General features: G+C 45.5%; 1 protein-coding gene across 1 annotated transcript in view; it reads right to left on the bottom strand.

Moving 5' to 3' along the window:
• KALRN (kalirin RhoGEF kinase) overlaps window positions 1-15,522 on the bottom strand; it is a 513,637-nt gene that overhangs the window by 52,565 nt on the left and 445,550 nt on the right. The window contains exons 35-36 of the mRNA XM_065638225.1: window positions 4,681-4,964; window positions 3,717-3,821 (exon numbers count right to left, since the gene is read on the bottom strand). Of these exons, the coding sequence (XP_065494297.1) occupies window positions 3,717-3,821; window positions 4,681-4,964 (389 nt within the window). The remainder of the gene's footprint in view (window positions 1-3,716; window positions 3,822-4,680; window positions 4,965-15,522) is intronic.

The raw sequence follows: 15,522 nt of genomic DNA, 5'->3' as shown, positions 1-15,522 counted from the left end.
GAACTGAAGTTCATTTGCAACCAGGCTACAATTTTCTTAATGTCTGCTGGTTCCTCCTTCAAAGGACGTCCACAGTCTTGCAGGCTCCAAAAAATTGATGTAAGAAACTACCCCCTCCCCCATACATACATATTCAATAAATGCAGTTAAGTACAAGGAACACATGGAGTTACAGGCAGTAGGGGAGGGAGACAGGCGGAACAACTCCTTTCTCCACAGATCATTGCAACCCTAAATGAACTCAGATGACACCTCACATTCATGCAACTTCAGCCATCTAAAACCGTGCATCTTTTCTCTCCCCTTTCTGCAATCAGTGGAGAGAAAACACCCCTATGTATCTCGTCCGTCCTAGGTACGTGGCACAGGAGGGCAGGCACACTCTGGAGATGCCCACTTTTCCCTATTGACGTAAGTTAGAATATCTTCAGACCCACTTCTCTATGCCTGTCTGTTCCTTGCAGGTATATACTTGCTGGATTTTTGGTGCCTGACATCATGTAATGCCTTTGGGTGTCCCCACGCTCAGGTAGCCACAGGTCATAGCTGCTGGTTGTTACCGATCTCCAGAAACACTGAGACCTCATCAATGTGCTACCCAAGCATCCCCCACGGCCCTGCAAAGACTGGCCTCTGTGTAAAATATTCAGATTTAGTTTAAGGCTTTTGCTCTACATGGGCCTCTTCACCCCTTGGTCTTTGCCCTAAGAAACCTCACTTTGAAAACCCACACTCATGAGATAGCTAAGGGAGTTGGGATTTATTAGCTCACCTGTATGTACATTTCTTCTGAACAAAATACAGGCACCAACTAAAACTATGAGCCCTTTGATAACCTGTTTTTGGCAGCCTGACATGGACTAAGTATGGATAAAGGATTATAACTTCTACATTGAAATTACTAAAAAGCGTATTCATCTCTCAGCTGCCTAATAAAGGATCTCTGGAGAGCAGCTATTTCAGCGAAGTCACCGTGCAGGTGCCAATGAACATGCAACTGAGATTAAATAGTGCTGGAGAGAGAGAGGTGGAAATGTGATGGCAGGAATTAGGCTGCTGGCCTCCTCTTTCAGCAGCCCTGTGGAGCGACACAGCCCCAGGAGCACAAAAAAAAAGGCAAAGGAGACCAATCCCAACCAGAAGCCTTATGAGAGATCAGAAGCATGAACAGCCTTCCTCTTGTCATCTAGTCTTTCACAAATAATACATCTAATCAACAGTTCTAATTACAACAACAAAAATGACACGCAATCAGGCTGGTAATTGAGGAATTAGGCTGGTAATGCAGGAATGTCATACAAATGTAAAAGCTCAAACGGCCTGTTTCACCTGCAATGCAGACAGACGTAGGAAAAAAAACCCCCTGAAAACAGGGACTTTGAAGAGATACTGGACAAATACATCAACAATAACCGTCAAACATAACCATTCTAGCAGGAGGAGTCCAATTTTTGGAGGCGCTAAACAGCTGTTGCTCTCCCCTCTTTTAACTGAAATTGCTCAATAACTCTCAAAAGTAAATAACTGTGGGATTTTGAAGGGAATATGGAAACATTTGCTGCCTACAAGTCTTTCAGGGCAAAATAAAACTCTCCTGTGATTGACGAAAGAGTCTGTTTTTTGTGGGGCAAATCGAAAAATGGTGTTTCTATTTCTCAGGAAGGAAATGATAAATTTCTCATAGGAAGATAACTTGCAATTCATATTTATAAGAGTCTCCAGGAGCAGCAAGGCATGATTATTGCTGCCTTGCAGACGGGTTCGGGGAAAAGCACCATCCCTGCACTGTGCAGACATCTCCCCCCTGCCCCTGCCAGCTCCCCACGCTGCTGCTGCTCCAACCTGAGCCTGTGAGCTCTAGCAGGACATGAGCCCTGTGCCCAAGTTAACACTGTTAATGAGCTTTTGGCTCCAGCATCGCTCAAACACTGCTAACGCAGTGCTCCTGTGCCAGGGAATTCAGGAGCCATGTTTGTGAGCTTAAGTTTTTTTCCTTCCGTGGCAAAAAGTGAGTAGGGGAAGAAAAAGAGAAAGAAAAAGAGCTTCAGATGCATCTTGCTCTATTTAATCTTCTCTTTAGGAGTGGGTGAAGAAACAGGATGCCAAAACGCTCTATAAAGCTTAGACATCTGGAGCGGAAAACAGTTTAGTTCCACAACATTGGTGCTGTCAGAAATGTATTTAAGAAATACTGAAATCACATGGCATGTTAAAAATCAAAAATAGTGACCTGAGCTAAAGCAGTTTTGCTTTTCTTTGAAACAAACAAACCAACCATCCAAACTCCCTCAAAAAAAACCCCAAAAAGCAAACTAACCCCAAAACATTTAGCTAAACACCAGGGGGAAGAAGCCAGGAGCAACTGCTGTTGTGCTGGGTAGGGATCCACGGCGGCTCCGCTCCGCCGACCTTTCGCCTCTGCCCCGGGCAGCCAGCAGCACACACGGCGCTCAAAGGGCGAGAGTCCGCGACTCCAGCTGCTTCCTTCTGGCCTTGCTGCCACCACCACGTCACAACATTTCCCGACAGATGAGCAGCAAGCCCCTCAATCCTTTCCTCCATCATTCTGCTCTTCGAGTCCCAGAAATATTTGCGCCCTTCTCTCTCTGTATTTCCAAACTCCTGCTTGAACCTTCCCCAAGAACATTCTGGGCTGTTTTTTGGTTTTTGGTTTTTTTTTGTTTTGTTTTGTTTTCCTGACAATTTATTAATCTCCCTTATCCTTGCTTCTTTGCATGCAGTAATTACAATCAGAGGATAGAGATACAGAAGTGCCACTGCTAAAAACAGATGCCAGCAGGAAAGCAGGAAACAGCTACACAGGAGGATGGATTTTGCACCAGGAAGGGGTGAGGGAGGACACCTGCAGACAGGACCCACACTGACTACAGCCCTCCATCACAGCCGTATTCACAGACTCTCACCCCAAGTCTGAGAGAGCAACGGAAGGACTCTGCAAGCCACCATACCATCTACCACAGCAAGTTCTGACTTAACATGCAAGAGACCCTGGCTAACAGCAGAGAACTACCACCACCACCATGGTGCACAAAGCTAGGCAGACCAAAGCCTTTCCCACCGTCCTGAGAGGGACTTCAGATGCCTTGCGGGCTTCTGAACCAACTGGAGCTGATGGACCATTCAGTGATGATCAGCCACATACCCCAGAAATGCCAAACAATAGCGCTGGGGAGGCTTTTCCATATGCAGGTTTTAAAGCACTTCAAAACAGAGAGTGGAAGGTGGGGCACAGACCGACGACATCCTTGGACCGCCATCACACACAAAGCCCGAGTGGAGAGCCCGAGCTACCTAACTCTTGGTGAAGGTGGGATTTCTGAATTCGAGCAGCCTCCAGCACCTGTCCTGCTCCTCAGGCCCAGATTGACACCAAATACTATTTCTGCTGCTACTGCCAGACACCAACGGCACTTTTAAAACAGACGTGGAGAACACACGTTATCAGCCTGCCTGGAATTCCTGACCACACACAACACAAGCACATGATTGACCTGCCATGAAATGGGATGCCAGGGCTAAATTGCTTATCTGGCACTATTTGTAAATCCAATTGGTGAAAGGTATTAGAATATGATTTGCATATAGGTGTCTCTTATAACTGCAAGTCTAGGCACTGGTTACTAGAAGACCACTACAAGATGGCTATGTGAGAAATGCACTTAAACAGCAAACTGGTATAGCAGGAGAGGTCTTACCATCTCATCTTGGGTTGGATCATTGTCAAAAATCTTCATAGGAGGAGGAAGAGGTGTGTGAGACTCTTCGTCTGGTTCATCTTCTCCCCAACCTTTCTTGCTCTTCTGAAGGAAAGTGAAATACAATCAGAAGCAGAGACGGGTTTCTTTTATCTTTTTAGAAATCTGAGCCCTACCACCAGGCTTTGAGTCTGTTATAATAGTGGCTCAATATTGCATTGGGTGGAGAGAATTGCTGGTAATGCTAAGCATCATGAAAGAAAAGCAATAAAGATGTAAGGTTTTGCCAGTTAATCTCAGTGCATTCTACGAGTTACAGAAATACAGTTTATAGGTCACCCAAGCAACTAAGGCAGTTACAGCTGTCTCTGTGCTGATGGAAAAGCACTTTTTAATTTAAAGGAGAATGGCTCAATGTACAGTTTTTAAAATGTGCTCCTCTGTTTGCATTCAGTTAATATCTTCTCCATTTTCAGCTTGTAATTCCATATTCACTTTATCAGGAAAAAGCTATTCTGGCAAAGAACCTGCCTTCAGAGAAACTGCAGCTAAAAATATGTGGTAGATTTAACAGAAACATGGCTATTTCTCTGAGCATTTTCTTTCAATAAGGAATTACACTGCCATGGTAGGATAAAGATGATATGAACCTCAGCAAAAAGTGATAACAGCTGCTCAAGAATAACTTCATTTCTATGCTTGGCAGCTTTCTAATAGGCCATTAAAAAAAATCTAGTCAAAGGACAATAATATATGCAGACTTTGAAATGCTGTTCCCTATATATTCCATTGCTCTTTGTATGACAATGCTGTTTGCAACACAGCTTCCATCAATGCAGTGTTACAAATGACTCGCTGCTCCCTCTAGACCCTAAGGGAACTGCGTTTACTCAAGCATGAATCACACACCACGGAGGAGACTATCAGAGACATGGTCTTCCCTGCAACAAACACCAACACACACCTCATCTGCGCTGTCTCCTTGAGGAGTGGTTTCATCTCCAGTCTTCGGTGAGCCGAGGTCAAAGCTCTTCCTTCCATCTCGCACCTTCTTTTGTTTCTTGATGTTGCTCTCGGTCTTCCCACTGTTCAGCCGGCGCACAGGACTCGTCAACCATTTCTTCAGCGTGTTGGTCGAGCGCTTGGGACCAGGAGAACTCTGGATGGAGTTGAGGGATGGCTGAGGTTGTAAGTTGGCCACTGAGTCAGACTTGCCCCCGTTGTCATTGGAAGAGACTGAATACGCATCTGGAAGAAAACGATGCCGGTGAGAGATCATACCAGCACCTCCTCTGTCTCCTAGTGCACACCAAGCACTCGGCAGTCCTAAGCATGGAAATACAAACTGCCTCGATTAAAGCTTGTGTGACCTATGGACATTGTGCAAACTTTATTGCACACCAAAGAGAGGAATATGCCCTGCAACGGGCATTTTTTCACAATCTTACACACTCCTCTCATTTCCTACCACAATATCTGTCCTTACGAAAGATCACAGACAGCAAAGTTATCTAGTTTTAGCATGAAATTCAAGCTTTCATCAAAGTGCTGAATTTCTCAGCTTCTTCCCACAGACTTCATTGTGAATTGCCAGGAAGAAAATAAGCACAAAAAGCAGATTACTACCGAAGACATGACAGTCACCAACACTTTGTCAGGTTCCAATTCCATAAGTGTTTCTCAGCCGTTTCCAGACCCCAATGACATTACTGTTAGTAAGAATACTTACTAACATTTGAAATTTATTTGAAGCACCTTAAAATTATCTCCTTTGCCCCCGAGAGCAATTCGTCAGAAGACTTCACACTTTCCCTAGAACTAAGAAACTAGAAAGAACAATTACAAGACATGACAAATTGTTCAAACCAAAGGAAACTCCCAAAAAGGAGATACAAAGCAGGCTTAAAATGTAAAAAAAATCCATTATATCCAAGTAGGAGATTCTGCTGCACTGTGTCCAACTGCAATTATCATTACACATGTTCAGACTAGCAGCTTAGAAATGAGTGCAACCTCCCGTACTTCCCACCAAAGCAACACCCCAAAGATGTGCCCATGTCAGTAAGTCTTTAAAACCAAAGCAAATGAGCTGCTCGAAGATTTCTCAATTGCCCTTTAGGAACAAGTGCCCTGCTTTCACCTTTCTGCAAGCACGGCAAGGCAACTCCCTCCCCAGGAGCAATCAGGGACTGTGATGTTTAATCCCACAGAGTTTAATTTTGTTTTGTTACAGAATTCAGAAATTGTCACACTTCTATAAGATACATCTCAGATTGTACATAAGAAAACAGTCAGCTGATGTTATTAAACACTTTTTTTCATGGAAAGGGTTGTCAGGCATTGGAACAGCTGCCCAGGGAAGTGGTTGAGTCACCATCCCTGGAGGTGTTTAAAAGACATGCAGATGAGTTTCTTACAGACATGGTTTAGTGCCAGTGTTAGGTTAACAGTTGGACTTGATAATCTTGAGGGTCTCTTCCAACCAAAATGATTCTATGATTTTTAGATTATTATCTCTGAATCTCTCATCCATCCCAGCAGGAAAAAAACCCCATAACACATGAAAATAGCCTTGTGCATCCAGCTATTCCTGGTTCAACAACAAATATCATGAGAGATATTGGGTAGTACACATGCTGAGGGAGAGCTACTCTCCTGCAGAATAGTTACCTGTATTGTTTCAGAAGCCAGTTCCCGCTACCTGCGTGCAGAGCTTGTACCCTGCCAGGCAGAGCTGCTGCTCACAGCTGGCTCCACACCGAGCAGAGATTGCAGCCTGCCCTGTCTGCCAGCTTGTGAAACACAGACCGAGAGAATGATAAGGTTTTATGATATTTCATAATCACAGTCAGCCTCAGACAGAAGTTGAACCAAAAATTTATTACGTACCTGGGGTCAAAAGCGAGGCTTTCAGAACGCATGGAAATAATTGAAACAAGCTAGAGGAAGTCAAAGTTCATTTCCCAGACAGGAAGAAAATCCAAACATCTGTCTTCTGATGACAGGGGTGAGCATGAGAGGGGCTGGAAGGAGGACAGGTCCCAGGTGGAGCTCCTGGGGTTTTTCTGACATTCCTCCATAAGGGCAAAGTAGCAGTCTTATCTCAAAAAGGCCTGGCTTTACCCAGCTCCCATTGATGTTATTTCATGCACACAAAGTAGCGCGAAATCAACTAGTGCAAGATAATATTTGTCAGTGGCCAGCTTATCTCCCACTCAATAGGCTTTAGATAGCCTTCTCTGGCAGACTCCACGTGATGCTTTGGGAGTTTATCAGCACACCTTGCATCAGCAACGTTCAGTTCAGGGTTTTGCGATGGTGATTTTGGTTGTGCAAGCGCCTTGGCCCCTCTGTTCCCCCCGCTCCCCAGCGGCACCCAGAGCCCCGCGGGCAACGGGGGCAGCTCCGGGGCTCCTCACCAAAGGATTGCATCAAGTGGGTGCCCCCCATGCTCCCACTGCTGCTGCCGGAGGACTAACTGAGGGAATTACTGGTGCAAAGGGAGCCGGGCTGCAGTCGTGGAAGGAGAAACACTGGAAGCGATCGGTCTGTGGAGCCTGCCAGTATCAAGGATGATTTGGGGCAAGCAGCTGTATCATGGGCTCCTTGCCTTTGCTGGGGTCTGGGCTCTGTGGGAGGTTGAGGAGAACTGAGGATAACCTGATCTTCCCATGTTTCAATTGATTAATGTACAGGGAGGTTTTCACTACAGCTTGGAAGTAATACAGCCCAAACACCTACCTCCAGTCAATGGCACCTTGGCAATTTACCTTTTAGTAAAGGAGAGGAGCTGATAAGAGGCTAGATGGAGCCTGGGACAGCTTCCTGCACCCCAAGGGTTTGTTACCAAGACATGCAATCCCACCTCAGCCCGGCAGGTTTAAGGCAGGGCCAAACCTGGGAACACTGAAGTCCATGGTGGAAGGGGCAGGGACCTCCCTTCCCACCAGGAAACACCCCTGGTTTTACAAGCAGGGCCAGACCCGGCCTCGCTGCCTCCCTCCCCTCTCCCCAGGCGGCAGAGCCATGGCCGGGGCATGGACAGACACACAGCACCACTCTCACCACAGCATTCTTCATTCGAGGCTATGCCGGGGAAGCCATGGTCAGTCATTGTCCCCTGTCATCCTGGTGAAAGCAGTAGGTGGGCAGAAACAGCCCAAATCCTGAGCTGGCCCACAGCCCAACCTGCCAGCTGGCAGGAATTTTGTCTGAAGTTTAACCTAGAGCCAGGAACCCTCTGCAGACCGAACATCTGGCCGCCAGAGCCACGACGAAAGCCAACCCAGAGGTTTTTCCAGAGAGAGGTGTGTTACACCGGGTAATGATCCCACGTGAACAAGGCTCTGGATTTTCCCAGTCAAGGTCATGCCTTTGGTGACGAAAAAGGCTATTTACCAGCGGGTTACTAAATCTCTGTTGTGCCACGCTGCATGCAGCCCTGGCAGGTATGAAGTCTCCTTCTTTCTCCTTGTTCGCTGAAGTGCCCTGGCTGACCACTGTAGGCCCTCTAGGACAGAGCCCGGGCTTTGCTCAGCCCATGCAGCCCAAGACTGGAAATGTGGCTTTATCTTGCCTTTCATGGTAACGTCTCCGCTGGCTGGAGGACAGGCAGGAGGGTGGAAGAGAAAGGCTGGTATAAGTCTCTCTGCTCCCCAGTCACCATGAGAGCCCCTCAGGGTGGGGTGAGTTTGCTCTACCCAGCACCGTACGCATGTACAAAGCACTCCCACCTCATCATCTCACTGCCCACCATCACCAAACACACACTATCCAAAAACCGCACGGAGAGTCCACACACAGCATTCATGATTTTTTTTCCGTTTCTTTTTTTAAAGGAACTGCAAATATGGACACATTTGTGAGCACGTCACACTTTCCATTTGCCAGCCCTGCTGAGAACGATTTCCTTTGCACATAAAGCGGGTCACCTTGACATGGTCGCAGAGGCAGGAGTGGAGCTCAAGGAAGAGCAGAGCTCATGAAATGAGAGACAGAAACATGCAGAACAAAAAATCTGCCAGGCAAAGACTTTGGAGACAACCTCCTAAGCTGTGCTTGTGTGAGCTGCACTGCTTCCACAGCACGCACAGCTACAAACACATTAATCATGACGCTTGATACTAGCCTGAGATCCAGACACCGGGTGGATCAAGCGGAAGCGAAGGACATGTTAACGTGCTCTAGCACATATGTGCTCTGCAAACCCTATTGGTAGGGCTGTTTGGAAACACAGTTTGCTTAAGAAAAGCCAGAGAGCACTTTGGAAAAGATGCAGCAGCAAGCAGTTTTCCTGCCCCTGCTGTCCTGGGATACACATGTCTAAAAAAAGGTATTTGGTGAAGCGGAATGGGTGTAGGGAGGTCAGCAGACTAGTGTGGCTAGATTGATTTCCTGGCCAAACCATTCATTCAGACAGAAGAAATGATGGTTTCCAAAACACCCCTTAAGCAAATCTCCAAGAAACTTCTGGCAATAAGACTGTGACAGATACTCAGCCAGACCGAAGAGCTTTAACATTCAGAGCTTTTGCACCACTTGAGGCATGAAATCTTTGTTGTTGTTGATCAAGCGAAATGACATCTATAAAAGCATAGCTCTTTTACTTGAAACATGTAAGGTTCCGGTTCTGTGCGACCTTGGATGAAAGGAAAAAATGAAAATCTCATAGACCTGTTTTAGAGGCACAGTTGTATTTGCATTTGAGTCAGTAGGAATTACTGCTGGAACATAAATACAAGGCATTTTATTTTTACCTCCCTGCTCCCCAGAGCACGCCTGGGAGGGAAGGTCTGTCTGATGAGGCTCATGCAGCACTGGACTCATCTGCAGGAACTCAGAACTCTAACGGGAAAGGGAAAGGCTTCTCAGAACAACGCAGAAGAAAACATCAGGCTTCTCTTTTTGATCCATACTGACCACAGATTATATATGATAGGAAGGAAAGACGCTTCCATAACCAGAAGTATAATACAGAATATAGCTATGAAGACAGGTGACAGGACACAATTTTGGTTTAGGTGAGAAGAGGTGAATCTTCTGATTTACGTATGGCTCCATTTCTCACCCAGAAAAACAGCCCGAGAGAAAAGGATTTTTCCAAAGAAGTCAAAGATGATGGGCCAGAATGGGAACTCCGTAATCCTATTAGCATGTGCTTTTAAATTTTTTTGCAGAAATAATTCCACTCATGAATGAAAGCCAATAATGACAATCTGACCAACGAGCACATAAATTAGCTCTGCTGTGCCTGACAGAGCCCATTTTCCATATTTAGTGATTCCTGTAAAATAACATTTCTGACAAAGATGGAACTAAATCAGATGTGGGTGAAAGACCAACTCAGTCTTTACTTGAGCTATTATTTCCTGAAGAATGGGAATCTCTGCACCAGAAAATCTTGGAAAGCAGGAGTCATCTAGATGCACCCTATGCACAAACAAAGTCTCTATGTTAGTATTTCACACTAAAGAAAAAAGAATGACCTAAAGCATCAAAATACACCCTCTCCTGCCCCTTCCAAGAGCACCTCCTTCACCATACAGGCTGTAGGCTCCAGTTCACAGCTCTCAGTCCCTTGAGGCTTTTATACCCTCCCTGGGGAAATGGTGCTGTGAGAGCCTCTTCAGATCTGCTCAAGGACCTTCAGGGCAAAAGCTCCACTCGGAGGATGCAAAAATGGCAGAATGAGGTATGAAAGCTGCTTCTTTGGTCCTTCTGTGCTTTTGTGTTAAATGTCCAAACCACGCTCAGTGAAACATTTTTATTGGCACAAGTCAGGGTTACAAAACTTTGTGGCTTAGGCAGATGACAGTACTGATCCCAGTTTTAGCGTTAGAGTCTATTCTGCCTGGAAAATCTGGCATGGATTTGCAAAAATTTGGGATGTAACAACATTTGGATAATACAAAGTCACTTTACAGCTACTCCTCAAGTGAAAACACTAGCTCATAACAATGTATATAATGAATCTGACAACTTTTAATATCAACAAATAAACTATCTCCTCAGGCATTGCCTCTGAAAAAGGCTCCAGCGAAGAACATAAGTGAACATGAGGAAATTTTCAGTGCCCATGACAGACAAAGATAGAGGACAACTGCCTTGAAAAGCCTTTTAGATTAGAATTATGTTAAACTTTCGCAATGGAATTGCAAAACTCGCCCTGGAGTCGTCCATGGCTCCCCATCCCCTCCCAGCCCTGCTCAGCTGCCTCTACATGCGTCCAACCCCAGACCTGCCCCGCACGTTGCCTCAGGGGGAAAATGAGATGAAACCATGCAGGATCCGGTTTCACACCAGAGGGTAAAGACACATTCAACCTATGCCACTGAAATCTAAATGCAAGTTTTGCTCTGAGGTTCAAATGTTTTTCCCTAACTTTAATAATCTCCTGCAAATTAGCAGAATTGAGAATGTTCACCTGAATTTTCTGTTTGCGTCTTGGAGTATCATTTGAAGCTTCAAGTTGGAAGCAACATCAAAAGGCACAAATCAATCTGGCAGGATTCTCGCAATTCCATTTATGTGGATGAAATGCCTTCTTGTCCAAACTCAAGAAGAGTGGGATGGAGTTAAATATTTTATGCCAAAGTTTCTAGTCCAATAGAGAAAGTAGCCTACATGGCTAAAAGCAGACATACTTGACAAACTTTCCAATTACTGTAATGTAAAAACTCAAAATCTGACTTTCTGTTTCACTGCCAAGCATGCAATCAAGACTAACTTCCAAAAAGAACAGGGGAAAAAAAGGACTACAAATTGAATTAATCACACAACATTCAGAATACACTGTTTCTTTATTGAACAGCTGGTATTTCTTGAAAAGGGGCAAGAAGAGCTGCTTTGAGATAGAAGTTGGCCTGCAGAGTTCCCTTCAGCTACACTGCAAAGCACGGGATGCTCCTGGGGGATTTTGCATAGGGGTTTTGCTTTTGGGAAATGGCCACTGATCCGTTGGTTTTAGTATTCAACATCTTGATCATTACCTAAGCTGAAGAAAAGCAGCCCTCACCTAGCTGGGGCAAACACTGTCACTCGGAGAAGCTCATTTTTGTGGCAGGCAGCAGCTCACCCCAGGCTCTCGGCAGTCAAGGAGCCGCGGGTGCTTTTACCCGAGGGTGATACGGAGCGGGAATTACCCCCTGTAGGAGCCTCTCTCTTTCCATTAACTATGGAGGGAGCCCGAGGAAAATACACCCTTAGCTAAATGTAGTTATTGTGAATCCCCTTCCCACATTTGAGTATGTTTCATACCAGGCCGATCTCGCAGCAGGAAATGATTAGCTGAAGTTAAGCATCTGACAATTCACTTTAATGAGCAATAACTCATGGCAACCCGCCATTAGCTTTGGTTGAATAGCTTTTATTTTTAGCTGGTGTTGCTCAGATGCGGCTTTCATCCAGCGTGTGCTGGGAAAGCTGACATCCCAAAGCAGTCTCCAGGTCTTGGTTGTACCAGCCGGAGTGTCAGGGCTCCAGAGCTCCAGTTCCTGGAGGTCAGAGAAAAGTCATTGCAGTTCTGGGAAAGTTTCAAAGAGCAAGATAAAACCAAAAGCCTGGAGAAACAGCACAGAGGCGCGCGGTCTCCAGAGACCTTGCAAGAAGAGTTAGCGAAATCCCCAGAGCGTGCTGAAGGAGCGAGCAGGGTCTGCAGGGAAAGAAACAGCACAGCGAGAGAGCCTGCTGGAGTAAAACATGGCTTTGTTGCTGGCCAAGAGTGCCTAGCGAGAGGAACAGCTACAGAAGTCATCTCTATTGCATCTGCTGCTTCATGTGGACCTAAAGCTATTGTCAGAGGTAGGGAGGCCATGTGGAAAAGAGGAAGATGAGTCCTCAGACGAATAGAGGGCAGGGTCTTGTTTCCTACAGACGAGCATTTAACCAAGGAGCTGCTGCCCGTGAAGGCTGAGCATGCCCTTGTGCCTCTGAAGAGGCTCTCAGGAAAGCATGCAACTCAACCCTGCGGCATGAAGCACTTGAACAGCAGCTGAAACGTCTGCAGTCCTCCTCTCCGGGTGTCCTGCTCAGCAATGTGTTTCCAGGTAGCAGCTTACAACTGTGACGGGTATCTGTGACTTCTCCAGTGGGAGGTTTGAGCCCTTTTCTCTCCATCTGGCAGCCTGACAAATTCATCCTGCTTCAGAATCCCACCCCACTCCCCAGATAAGCTGGCCTGGGCTCATAACAGGAATAAAAAGAGAACAAACATCCACAGAGTAAAGTCACCAACACGTTAGTAAGTGAGATACTCCTAGCCAGCTCCTGCCCCAAAATACCATGAGACAGGTATGTTATTGGCCTGCCTTGAGTCCTCCAAGGGAACCTTGCTTATCTCCCCAACAAAGCAACAACATTTTAGAATAGGTTGGCACTGAATGAAAGGGTGTGGAAAAGCTCAGAAAAAAAAAGCAGTTGCTTCACACAGCAGAGTCTGAGGCCAGATGCAGTATTTCTACACACTTGATTTCATTCACTCATTCTCCTGCCTTCCCGACCGGCCCAGAGCACAGCGAGAGCAAACCCAACACATCAGCTGGGAGGGCACGCTGGAACAGCCTTCCCGTAATGCCCTGCAGCTGGGAGAACGGATTTCAGAAGTCAAGAGGAACGCATTTTGCTTTAGCAAAGAAAGGAAATAAAAAGCCAAGACTAACAAGATCCAGAAAGGGCATGGTTTTGTTTTTGTTGTTTTTTTTTTTTTTTTTGAACAAATCAACATTTATTTCAATTTAGTCAAACAACCTGTTGAAGCACTTCTCTAAGTTCTTCTACTTTACATTTTGTATTTACACCATCCTCATTCTGTGACAAAAATAAAGTAATCCCCGACCCTGAAGTTTCCAGAATAAGTGTCACTAGCAGCAAAAGGAACAAAGCCCCAAACACAAAGCAAAAATCCTCCTTGATATATTTTGATAGGAGACTTATGCATGTTCTGTAAAAAAGTCTTAACCCTGAACTTTTATGGGAACCTATATGGGAAGATGAGGAAGAAAATGTTATGTTTGAAGCTGAACTACAGCAGCAGCGTTTGCTGGCCTTTGCAAGTACACTGTTACTTTTAGCATAAGGAGCTGTGAAATGCTTAGACACCCACATAGAAGCAGACTTTTTAACTTTGATCTAAGCAGTTTTGCTCAGCTGGGAGAGTAAGGGTACCAGAGTCGGCGAATACCATATTTTAGGCTGGTGGTGGGCACAAAACCAAACTTTATTATACATGGTTTCCAAGCAGCTGTTAGTACAACACGAGCCTTATTCTTTTGTGAAGGGTCAAGGGTCAGCTTCATTCAGGAGCTCCCAAATTGAACTACTGTAAGAATTTTTCCACACTTAATGAAGTAATTTCTCAGTTAAATGGCATTGTTGCTAAGGTCAACTCTGTCTTACTCTTGAAGCCAGCAGCCTCTATGCCAAGGTGGACCACTGTGCTGAATGAGAGGAGAGGAGGGAGGAGGACGACATTCAAATATTGTATTAATGTCTCCTGACCTCAAAGGAAAATGTGGCTATGTCCCCAAACAATTCTTCATGGAAACACCAGAAGAGTATTGGTGACAAAATAAATTGGAATTGGGAAAAAAAAAAAAAAAGCAAGAACAGAACCCAAAGCTTTTTGGGATAGGAAGAAAAACTGCATGTTGAGAAAGAAGGGATTGGTCATTAAACTTTCCAGGCACACACAGGGCTTGGAAAGCACAGAAAACAAGCAGAACAAACAAACACAATTGTGTGCATCTTAGCGTCAGCTTCTTTTGCCAAATGCAGTAGCTTCCAACATTCAGCAGCTGTCTCTTGCTTTCTAGTGCTGTGGAGTTCTCTTTGGTACTTGGAGGCTGTCAGGAGCTCCGGGCAAAGAGAAAGTCTTTGTCCATTTACCAACCAATTCCAAAGGCGTTGATCTTGAATAACTTTACTAAGCAAGACTGACACAGATGACTAGGAAAGGGGGCTTTTCTCTTAGTAAAGTTGTGGTAGGTGCAGTGGAAACCCAAGGCAATCTACATGCTTGTCAAATTGTGCCTAGGTAAGAACAGAGTCCTCCATGAACGTCTCTCATTTGTTCACTCTTAAATTATTCAGGCTCTGACAGCCCCTGAAAAGAAAAGAATGGAATAAGAATAAGTTGTAAGTGGTGCAGGGCGAGAGCGGACACCACGTAACCACCAAGAACAACGAGGTTGGGGTGTTCGACAACAGACACACTGCAGCCAGAGCCTCCAGGGCTGGTGCCCAAAGCAGCTTTCTCCACACCCTCGTCCTCCAGAAATACTAGCGGAAAATACAAGCTCACAGCAAAGGTACTGGTTGGGATGAATTAAAAGAAGTAATGAATGAAGTAAATGCAAACAGCGGTTTGGAAATAAAACACACAGATAAGAGCTGCTGGTGCTTGCGATGTTTTGCTCTTTGAACACAGCACAGGGAAATGGCTTAGCAGCTAGGAGACTTTTCACTGCACACTCAAGACTATCAGTTAGACTCATGGGAAGCTTTAATTCACTCAGCTTAAGTAGGAAAATCAGAACATCACTTGCCGCCCCATATAACAGGCTCACACGATCTGCGTCTTGGTTTTTCGTTTGACAGCTCTGCAGGGCAGGGAGCAGTTCGTTGAAGAACATTTGCCATGCTGCCGATCAACAAGTTCGTCAAATTTCAGGTGACAAAGTCACTACTACACTCCATCTGCGTCAGCAAGCAAGATAAGATGGGAACTTGAAGTCTCGGAGAGCATCTGCCGCATGGGAACAGGAGAGCGCTCCGCAGCACCCTGCCGAGGGCTCAGCCCTCCGAAGCTGCA

This window comes from Caloenas nicobarica, chromosome 6 (assembly GCF_036013445.1).
Source record: "Caloenas nicobarica isolate bCalNic1 chromosome 6, bCalNic1.hap1, whole genome shotgun sequence".
In the NCBI taxonomy this organism is placed as follows: domain Eukaryota; kingdom Metazoa; phylum Chordata; class Aves; order Columbiformes; family Columbidae; genus Caloenas; species Caloenas nicobarica.
Note: the sequence above shows the minus strand (reverse complement) of the source record. Positions and strands in the feature narration are given on the sequence as shown.